The 14,003-nt window shown below is 32.6% G+C and overlaps 1 protein-coding gene across 1 annotated transcript; it reads left to right on the top strand.

The window, feature by feature from the left end:
* Positions 1–1,570: 1,570 nt before the first annotated feature.
* Positions 1,571–13,620, top strand: LOC148628188 (dol-P-Man:Man(7)GlcNAc(2)-PP-Dol alpha-1,6-mannosyltransferase-like). Its single transcript, XM_088584436.1, has 10 exons — positions 1,571–1,705; positions 2,263–2,412; positions 4,519–4,651; positions 5,624–5,797; positions 7,017–7,211; positions 8,561–8,664; positions 10,272–10,498; positions 10,897–11,066; positions 12,114–12,189; positions 13,385–13,620. The coding sequence occupies exons 2-10, from the start codon at positions 2,269–2,271 to the stop codon at positions 13,608–13,610; spliced, it is 1,449 nt and encodes a 482-aa protein (XP_088440562.1). The 5' UTR covers positions 1,571–1,705; positions 2,263–2,268; the 3' UTR covers positions 13,611–13,620.
* The last annotated feature ends 383 nt before the right edge of the window (positions 13,621–14,003 follow it).

Here is a 14,003-nt window from a genome sequence, read left to right as displayed (position 1 = left end):
AGAAAATGATTACTTTTAAAACTATTTCTTCATTAATATTGTTAAAAAACAAGTTGTGATTTATATTTTTTATTTGAAAAGTCAGAAAAAGTTCTTTGCAAATATTTAATGCATTTAAGTATGGTAGAATATTGTCACTTTTTTGCTCGCACAACTTGGTTACCCTATATTTAAAAATCAAATATTTAAAAAAGTGCTTGTCACATTTCACTGAAACTTTGCAAATGCATTCAGTATGTGTGTAGGAAGATACCTGTATAGTTATTTATTTTTTTCTAAGACAAAAAGTGACTCTTTAGGTTACAGACCACCAATTCAACCAATGAGCATTCGGAACGTACGCAAAAATAGTCCTACACAGAAAGTACCCCTGTTCCTCATAGTGCTGTGAAAAAAGTTCTCATCTTATTTAAAAAATTTAAACAGTTTCTGAAAGGAAAAACCTTTCTGTACATTTTATAGGTGCATTTTGCTTCTTATGATGTGAAGCCTAATCTCCATAATGATTTTTAAATATACCCCTATCTTGTGAAAACACTGGGATTTCCCATGCTATTTATAGACCCTTCACTTCCGGTGACCAGTACTGCACTGCAAGTCTGCTAACCCCACATGCCATTCTGAGGATTGTGAGCTGACATATGTAGAATCATGCTGATATATAGTCCTCTGCAGGTTAAAGTTAAGGTAAAGTCCAGAGAAGCCATTGAATATTGTGAAATTAGCATAGAAGCCTATGGAAAGTGGAATTAGTGGTTTTTAGCCTTAAGCATTAAATCAAAGCAGACCGTTACCTGAACCAAATTTGTTATAAAATATTTCGGAATAGACCGGGAAATTACGGATGGTAACTAGTGAGCACGTTTTCAAAGTAATTTTCAATACATATTGACCCCGTGCAGGTCCGAGTGTTAAAAGAATAGGCCTGCATCAGCGCTAAGCTTGTCGTAAAAGGCGATTAAATAGTGCTCAGAACCTTAGCCGGGGGCTAGGGCGCTCTGCCCACAGAGCAACTGGGATGTGTGCCCCAGGTGGTGGAATGGGGTACCCCTGGCGTGTTACATGCTGGGGTTGTCAGGCTATAATACCGAAAACCTGACCGCAAACCATAGTGGTGCACCGTGTTGAGAAATATACCACGTTCCTCGCACGTTAAAGAACCCTGCCGTGGTATTTGATAGGAGTAGTAACATTTGCGCTCCACCACAGGAGCCTAAATTGCCCGACCCTGCCCATCCTTCCCTTTTATCTTGTGGCAATCAAAATTTGTCGACCCTATTATCCTTGTGCCTCATCTTTTTTTCTTTCATTTCATCATTTCATGTTCAATCAATCAATACATATTGTGCACACAGATAGATCTACACTATGATCTATCAGGGTGTGTATGGGTGAATCCAGAGGTTTTGTCAAAAGAGGTTCTAGATGGTTGCTAAAAGGGCATCCCTAGCTAAGATAGGCTCATTTTTGCCAAAAATTTGCACGAAATAAACAATAAAATTCCTCTACTTGAATGTAATATTTTAGGGACAATTAGTTCTTGGGACGAAAGAAGGTATGATAAAATCGAAGATGTTTCACTCCCCCTGATAAAATTATCCCATTAATAATTGTTGCACAAATTTCAAATTTATAATATCCTAGCCATTTATTTCTTGTAGGATATCTGACAAGTTATTCAACCAGAATAATTGTCTTGGAATACGTAAGATCAATTTAATCAAGGAGTTAAATATATAAATCTCTGATTTAATTGAAGCCTAGTGCTTTCTTTGAATACGTTTTGGTCTTTCCACTAGGTCCACATCCATGGCTTCTGAAGTGCTGTCACATTGTATTTTGTTAATTTGATGATCATTGCTCTTCTCCTTATTGTGAGGACATCAGTCTCTTTTTAAAACTTTCAAGAGATTGTGCTGCAACAGTAGAAGGAACTAGAGTCGAGATCTTATCCTTAGTCTTCGATGTCTTTTATGCATAATGTAAATGCAGTGTATTTTTTTATAATTAGTACATTTCCACAGTACTTTAATTCAACCACCAAAGCCCAGGTCTAGTCTAACCTGATCAATTAAGGGTGTTACCTACATGTACAAGTTAAGACAAAGATTAATGCAATATTAGTTTGTACTAGTACAATTCCAGACAATCTAAAGCACAGAGTAATAAGTTTACAAGGATCACTTCCCTGCTTCCAGATCTCAGCATAACTGTGGGTTATTAATACATTTGGCATTGTAAACAGATTTATTTCTATTGTAGGTTGATATGGATGCCAGTAATCTTTTGAAGGGATTTGTAACAGTTGCCATGGTTACACACCTTGCAGTCTGTCCATTTACTAAGGTGGAAGAAAGTTTCAATGTTCAGGCCATGCATGACATTCTGTATCATGGGATCAATATAAGTAAGGTAGGTAATTTTGACTTCATGAATTTAAGTTGCAGGTTGTTACCGTAGGGGTTTTTATTTTGTCATGTGTAAAGTATGGGGATATTAAGTAATAAAGATCTGCACTTTAAGTGCATGATACACTGGTTGCCCTTTTAACTTGTCCTTATGCTTTTTATGAATTTATATGATAAATTAGAAATACTGTAAGCCTTGTCAAATACCCTCCCCCAAAAAAAAGATGCAAATAAAAAATGCACAAAAAAATTGGCACTATCAAGGCTGCCTCAATTTTAAATGAGTTTGTTGTCTTGATTTTTCACCCATACATTTCTATCTTGTTCCAAACACATTTTTCTGACAAGGTTACAAAGTACTTTTTATATTTATTAGTCGATCATCATTACAAATGGTCTATTTTCAGCATTTTTTTCAATGAATAAAATTTCCTTGGCTGTTTCAGGCCTTTTTCAAAAAGAGTTAAACTTCATAACACGGAAAAATAGAATTTGACATATATACAAGTAGGGAGCTTACTTCAATAGATATGAACAATTTACCAAAGTGTCATAAAAGTTAGTGAAAGTGTTTTTGAGTAACTGTGTAAAAACTTGAAAATCCACCTTTTTTTTTAAGTATAAAAATTCATAACACTGAAACGAAATTTATAAAAATCGAAAGCGAGCTTACCTCAATAATTATTAACAATTCATCAAAGTTTCATATAAATTGATGAAAGTGTTTTTGAGTTATTGTGCAAAAACTTGAAAATCACCCTTTTTTAAGTAAAAAAATTCATAATGCGAAAACGAAATATTAGAAATTTATAAAAAAAATCAAAAGGGAGCTTATGTCAATAGATATGAACAATTCACCAAAGTTTCATAAAAGTTGATGACAGTATCTTTGAGTTGTTGTCCTTTTAAGTATAAATATTGATTACATGGAAATGAAAATACTGAAATTTATAAAAATTAAAAGGGAGCTTATGACAATAGATAAAGACAATTCACCAAAGTTTCATTATAAAAAGTAGGTGAAAGTTTTTTTGAGTTACTGTGCGAAAACTTGAAAATCCCTCTTTTTTAAGTAAAACATTCATAATACTAAAACGAAAGATCTGAAATTTATAAAAATCAAAATGGAGCTTACATCAATAGATATGAACATATCACCAAAGTTTCATAAAAGTTGATGAAAGTGTTTTTGAGTTATTGTCCGAAGTGTGGATGACAAACAGATGGACAGACAACGGTATACCATATGTCCCGTCTTAGACCATCGCAAAAAAAATGTGTGCAAAGAATTTGCCAATTTAAAATTGATGGATGCATAGTGGTACACTTATTATTTATTGTAGAATTAATATTTGACAGCATTTATTTTAGTATTTTTAAACAGGTCGCTAAAATGCGCCAGAATTACTGTTTAAGCTCCCCATGAAAACTACATGTACCTGTTATAAGGTATAACAAGTGTGTAGTTGAAATTATATATAAATTACTGGTAATCACTATAAAAATTACCTGCTGTATGACATATTAAGTATACAGTACAGTTTTGTAAAACTTTGTGCCATCTTATGGACTTCCAAGTTTATGCAGATGTTAGATAAGACAAATGTAAAGGTGAAAGTAATTATAATTAACAACCTGTCAATCTAAGGCAGTGTCCAGTAAATATTAATATTGATCAGTGGTAATAAAGTAAAAAACTTGCTACAAATTTCCCTTATTTTTGTAGGGAAATTCCCAAAATTTGTAACTTGAGACATCATCTCATGATTTGTATATGATAAAAATTGAAATTTGTAAGATGTACAAAATCCTTTCTCCACTGTCCTGTATTAAACTTGTAATTCGTCTAAAGGTCACCTTGAGAATTTCAGTACAATGGAAACTGTATTGGTCCTCATCAAAGATTTTATTTAGAAATTATTTTTGAAATACTGTTAAAAATCCTTGCTCTCATGTGTATAGATTAAGTTTCTTAAGTCCTAATTTTTATTCACTTTCTCCTAATTGCATGGGCCTTAGGCCCATTTCCCTAAACAGTAGTAAAATTACTAAAAATTCAAAATAGGTACATGTATAATGAAATCCACTGTGTTATGTTAACTGTTTGTAGTATGATCATCTTGAGTTTCCCGGTGTTGTACCCAGAACATTCATAGGACCTATTGTTGTTGCAGTTACTTCATCACCATTTATATATCTTTTCAACTGTATGGAGTTTACCAAGTTTGCATCACAAATAACTGGTATGTTGGTTATTACTGGAGTATGTTAAAGAAAATTGCCAAAGATTTATGAGTTTCTCCAGGCCCTTACCCAGGATTTTCAGAAGGGGATGCAATTACATTGCCAAAAATTTAGAGGATTAAAATGTGGCAAAAAATTCCTTGGGATTTAAAATATTTTTGGAAAAGGGGGGAGGGAAACTGTCCCATCATCCCTCTGCTATGTATGGGCCTTTACATCATAATTAGAAAGAAAATTTGTGATTATGTTTTTTTTTGTTATTTATTTGAACATTTTAAATACAAGAATGATTTGTAATTTTTACTTGTCACAAAAAAAAATTGAGCATTAATATTGTTTTCATACAAAGAAGAGTTGAAACAATTTTGCTTTTTATTTGTTCTTTAACCACAAATATTTGTTCAGTATATCCTCACTCAACAAGTGATTGGTTTATTGGAATCACTTTGTCTGTCTGTCCAGATTTTATCTCAGTTATCTCAGTTCCCAATTGATGGAATTGTTGTGTGTCTAAAATACAGATGGGATATATGCTTTAAACAATTTTTGAGTGCTGTCCGATATCAACTTCCTTGGTTTGTGGGGCTTTGCCATTTTACACTTTATGGAATGACAAAGAAAATTTTCTTCACAAAAATCTTGGCTCCAAGTGAGATGGATTGGTCTCAAATTAGGTTTGTTGCCTTATATAGATGGGGCATATGTTGTAAGTGACTTTGGTGCTGTCCGTTATCCACTTCCTGTATGAGTAGGAGTATTTCTAGCACGACTATGCATGCAACTTCATGTTTTTTATAAAATTGATTGTACATACATTTTGTATTTAAGTTTTAAAGTAGCAGATAAAAGACAAAATATAAGCGGTGAAAATTTAAATGGAAATGGAAATTCAAAAGTTGAATATCAATAATACAAGACGCAATAATATTCTTTTAAAGTCAGTGCACTTTATAATTATTTTTTTTTTGCAGTCAGACTATGGCTAGGTATTTTTGTCTTGATTGGTTTGTTTACATTTTGTGGTGCCATTGGTGAGAAACTGGGAAGAAATGTAGAGAGATGGTTGTATCTTATCATGATGACTCAGTTCCATTTTATGTTTTACATGACACGTCCATTACCTAATATATATGCCTTAGTTCTTGGTAAGTCAACTGAAAGTCACAAATTTCATGATTAGTCACGAAATATTCATAATTAATTACAAATATTATTTATTTTTCACAACTGTTCATGATAGGTTGCAATAAAATTGTAATTATGATTTGTTACAAGTATTGGTATTCTTGATTAGGTACAAGTATTCATGATTAATCACTAGTATTTGTGATTGGTCACAATTATTCATGATTTATGCTTTTGATGTTGAAAATTTTTAGGGTTACATTTTGAATTTTCATAGCTTCCTTTCACACTTTATTGGCAATTTATAAACTAATAAATTTAAATTAATATTACCCCTGTAAATTAGAAGATGTAAACTAAGAAACTTTAGTGTGCATTTATTTTTGTAATATTATCAGTTGTCACTAAAATGTGATGTTTATACAACCATATGGAGAAACATTTATTCATATGGCTGCAGTTGCATTTTTTCGCAATGATAAAACCATTACAAAATTTTCCGTAACAATTGTTAAATTATCACTGTACTAGGTATCCTTTATATTGTAGGGTCAATTCCAAGCTACTCATAAATTGTACATGAATTGTGAATTATGTGTGATACATTGAATTTTGCATAAAACTTGTTAAAGATTGCAAAATGATGAATTTTTGCCTTGTTTTTTTTTTGAGGGGGAGAGGGGTAGGTGAAAAATATGGTTTACAGTATTGTATACTGATTTTTGCAATTGTTTTTATTCAGTGATAATGGAATTAAAATGTGACCTGTTTGAGATGGGTTATTTTTGATGTTACTGTATTCAGAAATTTGATGGGCCATTCTGTAACATTCTTTATAATGATAAATCATCTTAAAGGGATATTTTTCAGCTGGAATGTTATAGGACAATCAAGGTAACTGGAATTGGAAGGATAATCAAAAGAATGTAATCCAACAAAGAACAAGAAATACTAAAATAACATGTTGAAAGAAACAAACGTAAATAAGTAACCCTGGTAAATAGGGTGTGTGCCCCCTCCCTCTAATCTTAACCACCCGGTAAATGGGGCATGTGCCCCCTCCCTCCAATCTTAATCATTGGCTAATGAAGTATTCCAAGCTTCTTTTAATTGGAATTGAAAATCATGCTGTATTTGATTTCCCGGTGTAGTTTTAATAATTATAGAAAAACACCAACTTAAAGTGTTTGGGCTCAATATACCGCTAAAATGTATACACAGTTTTTCAAATACTTTCAGTATTGTTAGCTCTAGCAGGCTGGATAAGAGGTCAGCATATCCGATTTCTCTGGTGCTCTGGAGCTGCCATTCTTATATTCAGAGCAGAGTTATTGATTTACCTTGGACAGATCTTGTTGTTAGAATTATTTTCTAGGAGACTCTCTTTAAAGAAGTTAATGGTCCATGCTGTACCTGCTGCTATCATTCTGATAGGTATGATAGAGATATATAAGTACTCAACAATGGGAAATGGTTGTGAGGTCCATCCGTCCAGTTATTTGTCCGTCCTAAGTTCTAATCCGCAACTCCTCTGAAATCACTGAATGTACTTTGATGAAAATTTCACAGATTATTTATTACATGATGCTTTTGTGAACCTCTCATTTGTTTTTTTATAGGAATGTTTTTTTGGGGGTTTCACGATGCAAAACATGGACTTTATCATTGGTTGATCAATGGGGGACTATCTTCTAATCTTCAAGTCCTCTGAAACCACTGAATGAAATTTGATACACCTCTTACAAATTCTTTATCTGATGATACCGTTGTGCACCCCATATTTTTTTTTACAACTGAATGACTCATGGGGTTTCCTATATGGTATCCAGGGAGGGGTGGGGGTGAGTATCATGAAGTGAGTTTTGGCTACATTTTTTTTTTGTTCAAAATTAGAATCAAGCAATTTGATTAAAAAAAGGTTAAATGGTTTCATATTTAATGGTAATTTGCTTGAGGCATTTTATTTATGGAATGGACAATGCCACAATTGTTTCATGTGGGCCCATTCTAGTAAAAGATGTTTTAGTTAAAAGTTTTAATAGAGTAATGTGACAAAATCAGAGATATCTCCCTTAAAAAGAAAATGATATTGCATTCCATTGATTTTTTATGCAATCAGTAGAACAAAGATTATATGAAATAAAGTTGTATTTCAATATTATGAATCATACTTAACAACATATCCTGATAAAGGAAATTTTAAAATAAGTACAGCTCTGTTTAAAAAACAGGTAAATCCTTCTGTAGGCCCCATAGATACTGTATTAGGAAATGTAAATGCAAATAAAAGTAGTCCACTGGAGATATTGAAATGTAAAATTTGGTTATGTTCTACTACAGAAAAAGTAAGGGAAAATTTCCCTCCAGAAGTTTTACACTTATAAACAGTCAAAAAATATTTCAAGATATATATGAGGTCCAAAAATTTTTTTTTATTGGAAATCCTTAAGTAGGCCTCACAGAAACTGTATTCAAAAATAAAAGTGCAAATAAAAGTTGCCTCCTGTGATATCAACACTTAGATTTTGGTGATGTTCTACTACAGAAAAATTTCCTGCCAGAATCTTTACACTATGACCAATCAAAAAATATTTTACAATATGCAGCAAATTCAAGGACATAAACATAGGAAGAGTTGTTTTTAAGACCTAACAAATGTATTTACCGGTATACAGTTTCATTGATTATCATAAGCGATGATGAACTACACCCTGCCTAGTTTTTAGGTGGATCCATAGGTTTCATTGTAATTTTTATGATATCACATGCCAATATATTTTTAGGTTTAACAGTTATAGTGGATAGTTATTTTTGGCGGAGATGGATTTGGCCTGAAGCAGAAGTTCTCTGGTACAATACAGTGTTAAATAAGAGCTCTAAATGGGGTGTATCCTTCATTAACTTCATAGTTACATGTATCAGGTCCCAGGTACCTTGTATTGTATTTTGTAGTTAAGTCAGCAACGTTTTATACCCCCACTTGCAAGTGGGGTTATATAGTGTTAGGGGTGTCCATCCATCTGTCCATACTTCCATCCTTCTGTTACATTGGATGGACCCATCTATTATCTGCTACTCCACTTAATGGAATTGAATGAAACTTTCACAGAACATTTATTTCATGTTTGCACCTCCATTTTTAGATTTTAATAGGAATGAATTTAGGGGTTTTACATAGAAAAACATGGACTTTGTCATTTGTGAAAATGGGACATGGGGGCATCTCTTATCCAATACTCCTCCTATACATCTGAATGGAATTGAATAAAATTTTTACAGAACCTTTATCACATGTTCCCATTGTTAATGTGTTGTTATTTTAGATTTTGGTCAAATCAGTTTATAGGATTTACGTAGCAAAATGTAGACTTCTTCATTTGTGAATATTGGGACATAGGAGACCCATCTTTTATCCACTTCTCCTGCCATACTACTGAATGGAATTGAAAAAAAACTCACAGAATATTTATTTCATGTCCCCATTGTGCACATCCTATTTGAATTTGGGGGTTGTAACTTGAACAATCTAGGTCTTAGACAGGGATCATAAACAAACATTTCCCCAACTTCTGAACAATACTTTGAATAAAAGTAAATGGATCACTTTGAAATTGTACCACAAGGTGCCATACCACAAAAGGAAACCTGTGATTACTTTATGGGGTAATGATTTTAACTGTTAAGGAACTAGAGTCTAAAAAGGGCCAAACACAAGGATTTTCATTAAGCTTGGACAATTAATTGACTATATATTTTTGAAATTGAGTATTGATTTAAGGGTTTGTGACTAGAACCATTCATGATTAAGGGACAAGAAAGAGGTTAATTACAATTCAGAGCTAATATATCAAGTCTGATTGATGTGTCCAAACAGTTGTATTAAGCTGCCCCTTCCAAGCATTTTATTTTACAAAGACGTACATCTAAGAAGTACATTCTTTGTAGAATAGTTTGGACATATATTTTTGTTGTTGAAAAAATCCCAGTTTCCCCACATAATGATAAAATGGTTGATGCTTAACATGTACTGAAATAGAACAAGTTTGTAGTGAAGGAAATGATAGATCCAAGACATTTTATAAGTTGATAAGTATGTGTTGCTTATCATATCATTACATTTTGCTTTTTCCCAGGCTTTTTACAGGTAAATGTAATATCATATTAGTGTTATTTTATGGCCTGGGAACTAAACACATTGTTTTGGTTATCAAATCTATCTATAACTAAAGATACGTAATACAGACTTAGACATAAATGCATGTGTAGCATACAAGAAAAACTCCGTCCATCTCTCACACTATTGGCTAATTTTAATACATTACACTTTCCAAATTGTCTGTATGGTGGTACATAACTAGTTCAGTATTTCAGACTAGTAAAAATTTATTCTGACTAGTAAAATTTTGCAGAAAATTTATGCATATACTAGTGCCCATGTTTTAAGATTATTAGATTCAAATATCATTGCATACTGTTTTCTTACATTATCTCTAGACATTACCATTTTTATGGTATTTCTATTCTGCCATTCCACGATGTCTACTCCTCAGTTTATTTCTGGTACCTCTAGGATTAATTCTGACTCCACAGACAAGAGTTATCATTGTTCCTGCTCTAATTTTTGTGTTCTTGTATTCCATTTTACCACACAAGGAGTTGCGGTTCATCATTTATGTTGTACCAGTAATAAATGTTGCTGCGGCTTCAGCATTATCAAGACTGTAAGTACCAATGCAAGTTCAATATGACTATCCTCAGGTCTACTTCATAGCTGAATCCAATAGGAACACATCCAATCCCCTTATGATCACACAGTTTGGTTCATGTACAGGAAAAAACTGGAAATCACAGGATGGATCCTCTTATTCAGAATTTTTTATTCACCACTGACATTTGCAGAAAGTATTAAGAGTAATTAAATAAATTTGGATCTTGTGAGTGGGATTTTCCTTCTCTACAGGGAACACTTTTTTGTACATGTATATTATTCATCACATATAATTAAAAATCATGAAAATTGGCACGCAATGAACAATTACTTTACTGCAGTATCTCACATCTTATGTGATAGATTTGGAATAAAACAATTTTTTTTTTGCATGCGAATTTTATTTTGTAGCTGGAACAACAGAAACAAGTCCTCATTCCATAAGTTCTTAGCTTTAGGAGCTGTATTACATTTATTAGGCAATATTATTGGTGCGAGTGTATTTCTCTCAGTTTCTTACAACAACTATCCAGGAGGGAACGCTATTATGTTTCTACAAAATGCAGATTTAGCTTCTAAAGGTTTGTATTGTTGTTTTGTGGATAACTGGTCATGGAACAAATTTGGTATTTGATGAAAAAAAAAGGTTAATTCTGAAAAGATATTTAAATAACATGTAGATATGATGTACAAAGGTAAAAGGCAATTTTTAAGGTGGAAAGGTAAGAATTTTCTGCAAGTATCAGGAGCAGATCCAGGGTTTGAGTTTAGGGGGGGCATTAATTGAATTAAATGCCGTGCAAAGCAAGGCAAAAAATATTATAGGGTGAAACTAGTGGCGAAATTTTTTTTCTTACCGATTATGGGGGGGCATACACCCAGTACACCAGTCCTTGGATCCACGTCTGAGTATCATAGCAAAATCAGTAAGGCTAGATATGTTAACACTGACTGTAAAGACTACAAACTCTTATTAAGCTCTTTTAGTGATGTCACATCAATATTCAATACATGGTGCTTGTATCATGTGAGTTCCTTGGTTTGTTAATATCATTGGGAGATTTAGTTAAAACCTGTAAAGAAATTGGTAGGTGACTGTTGCATTGCTGCATGAAGTGAGCTGCACAGATGGGGAAACAGACATCCTACTTCACAATAAACAGAACCATCCAAAGATTGAATACAACAGACATGTTTCATAACAAATATAAAAGAACCCAATCAAATGCAGGGAATTTATTTACTATGTTGTGACATATATTCTAGTGGAAATCAAAGGAATGTAATCCTGGGACAAAGACCAGACATGGAAAACATGCACACACAACAAAGAACATAAAATAACCAAAATAATACATACAAAGTAACAAAAGTAAATGAGCAAATCAGACTCCACTAAAAATTGGGAGCGTGGACCAGGTGCACTGGTAGCATATGCCCTCTGCTTTTTTTTTTTTTTTTAGAAAAAACTGCAGTTTGCTCATAAAAAGTCAAGTAAGGGCAGACGAAGAAAGGAAAGGTAGATGACACTTAGTAGTGGTTTGACTATACCACAAAAGCTGTCTACCCTATAAAAAATGAGTTCTATCACAATATTATGAACCGGTAATTTTGCCTTTTTTTTTTAGATGTTAGCTTACATATTGATGTAAAGAGTGCTCAGACTGGAATTAGTAGATTTACACAGATACACAACCAATGGATGTGAGTGATTTTAAACAGAAGTATCATTTTTAAAAATCTGTTACTAGTTTTATCATTATAATGGATTTCTTACAATGACATCATGACAACCAGCTGATGTTAAATTATCACAGCTCATGGTTGTTGGGACCGGGGGTAAAAGGGTGGGTAGAGGTTGGATCATGTGATCACAACACCTTTTGTAATTTGTGAATTATCAGTTTTATAAAACATACACCTTTCCCTGCAGCCTCCTTTGACAAAACTTGCAGATGGAGGTGCAACTTTTAGCAATAAATGATATCAAACTTTGAGGGAAAAAATAATGGATTTATTTTGCTGATTATCAGCAGTTTTCTACTTAAAAGGATGCCAATACTGGCTTTTAAAATATAGTTCCCATGCTATTTTCTGTTTTAAAATCTCCACTGTTGAAATGAAAAATAAGTCAAATTTATCTGTGATTTGCACTTACAAGGTTACTTCTAACCATTGATGCAAAGTAGTTATAATATTTCATCGGAAATCTGTTCTTTTTTTCCCTTCATCTTGTTGACAGATATTTTTCTATCTCTCTTATATGACAAGATATATTTGTATGTATAAGATAACTTCTACCTGTGATGCATAGTTATTAAAATGTGATATTTCAGACTATTCTCATCTTTTTGTCACATTGAATAGTTAATTGGCTTGATTTCATTGTTATATTCACATGCAAGAAATTTATCTCTTAATTGTATAACAACAAATGTCCATACATGTACTTATGAAATGGGGTTTAACTTATAAACAACCAATCCTGATGCTTTTAAATAGGGATATATTATCTATTTTCATGAATTAGTACATGACAAAGTCCTCACGGTAATCTATACAAATTGAACATATGATCATAAAACACACAGAGGGTCTGATTTCAGTCTTACAGGAAGTGATAAGCTCGGCAAATACAAATCGGAACGACTCAGTCTTTCTCATTACACGAAAGTATAGTGGAATGGCAGAGAAGTTCTGATTGTACAAATACAAAATTTTAAAATAGACAACTGGGCCTACAAGCTATTTTCCTAAGTGTAATAGGCCCTAGGATGACTAGCAACTTAAGATGAGTAATACATTTTGTAAATTATCCTTACAATATTAGTAACTGGGTCTTATGTAATATTTAAGTCTATCTATTGCATTGAACCACTTCTTAATTTTCAATTTTCAGATACAGCAAAGAAGAAGAACTAAGTCCTGGAGGAGATACAATGATGACCTTTTCTCACCTCCTGACAGGGAACCAGACTGTTTTACCTTATTATAAAAACACACATAGGACTCTATATATTGCGGAAGGATTTAGTAGATTACAATTCAATAAAAATATCAGGCAGCCATTACAAATACAACTTCAACCTGACATCTGGATTTTAGAACGAATTAAAATGAAATGAACACAATAAATATTTGTTTCTTCTGTCTAATCAAAAATAGTAATCCAACATCTACTGTTAAACCCATCATTCAAACATTCTTTGTTAACACTTTATACAGTCAAATGTAAATGTTCTTTGTTTACACTTTACACAGTCAAAATGTAAAAATTCTTTGTTTACACTTTACACAGTCAAAACGTTAACATTGTTTGTTTAAACTTTACACAGTAAAATATAAATATTCTTCATTAACACTTTACACAGTCAAAATGTAAACATTCTTGTTTACACTACACAGTCAAAATATAAAAATTCTTCATTTACACTTTACAAAGTCAAAATATAAACATTCTCTGTTATGCGATCAAATTGTTAGTTGGAATTACCATGTAAGTTTGAATTGAACTTGTG

The sequence above is a fragment of the Perna viridis genome, chromosome 1 (genome assembly GCF_037379345.1).
Source record: "Perna viridis isolate PV_CMFRI_1.1 ecotype Kerala chromosome 1, ASM3737934v1, whole genome shotgun sequence".
Lineage (NCBI taxonomy): Eukaryota > Metazoa > Mollusca > Bivalvia > Mytilida > Mytilidae > Perna > Perna viridis.
Note: the sequence above shows the minus strand (reverse complement) of the source record. Positions and strands in the feature narration are given on the sequence as shown.

Bases quoted from the DNA above. Each gene is read 5' to 3' on its own strand.
- LOC148628188 (XM_088584436.1), top strand. From the start codon at position 2,269: ATGGATGCCAGTAATCTTTTGAAGGGATTTGTAACAGTTGCCATGGTT. The intron at 2,413-4,518 runs GTAGGTAATTTT...AACTGTTTGTAG, and splicing joins ATGGGATCAATATAAGTAAG to TATGATCATCTTGAGTTTCC. The intron at 11,067-12,113 runs GTTTGTATTGTT...TTTTTTTTTTAG, and splicing joins TGCAGATTTAGCTTCTAAAG to ATGTTAGCTTACATATTGAT.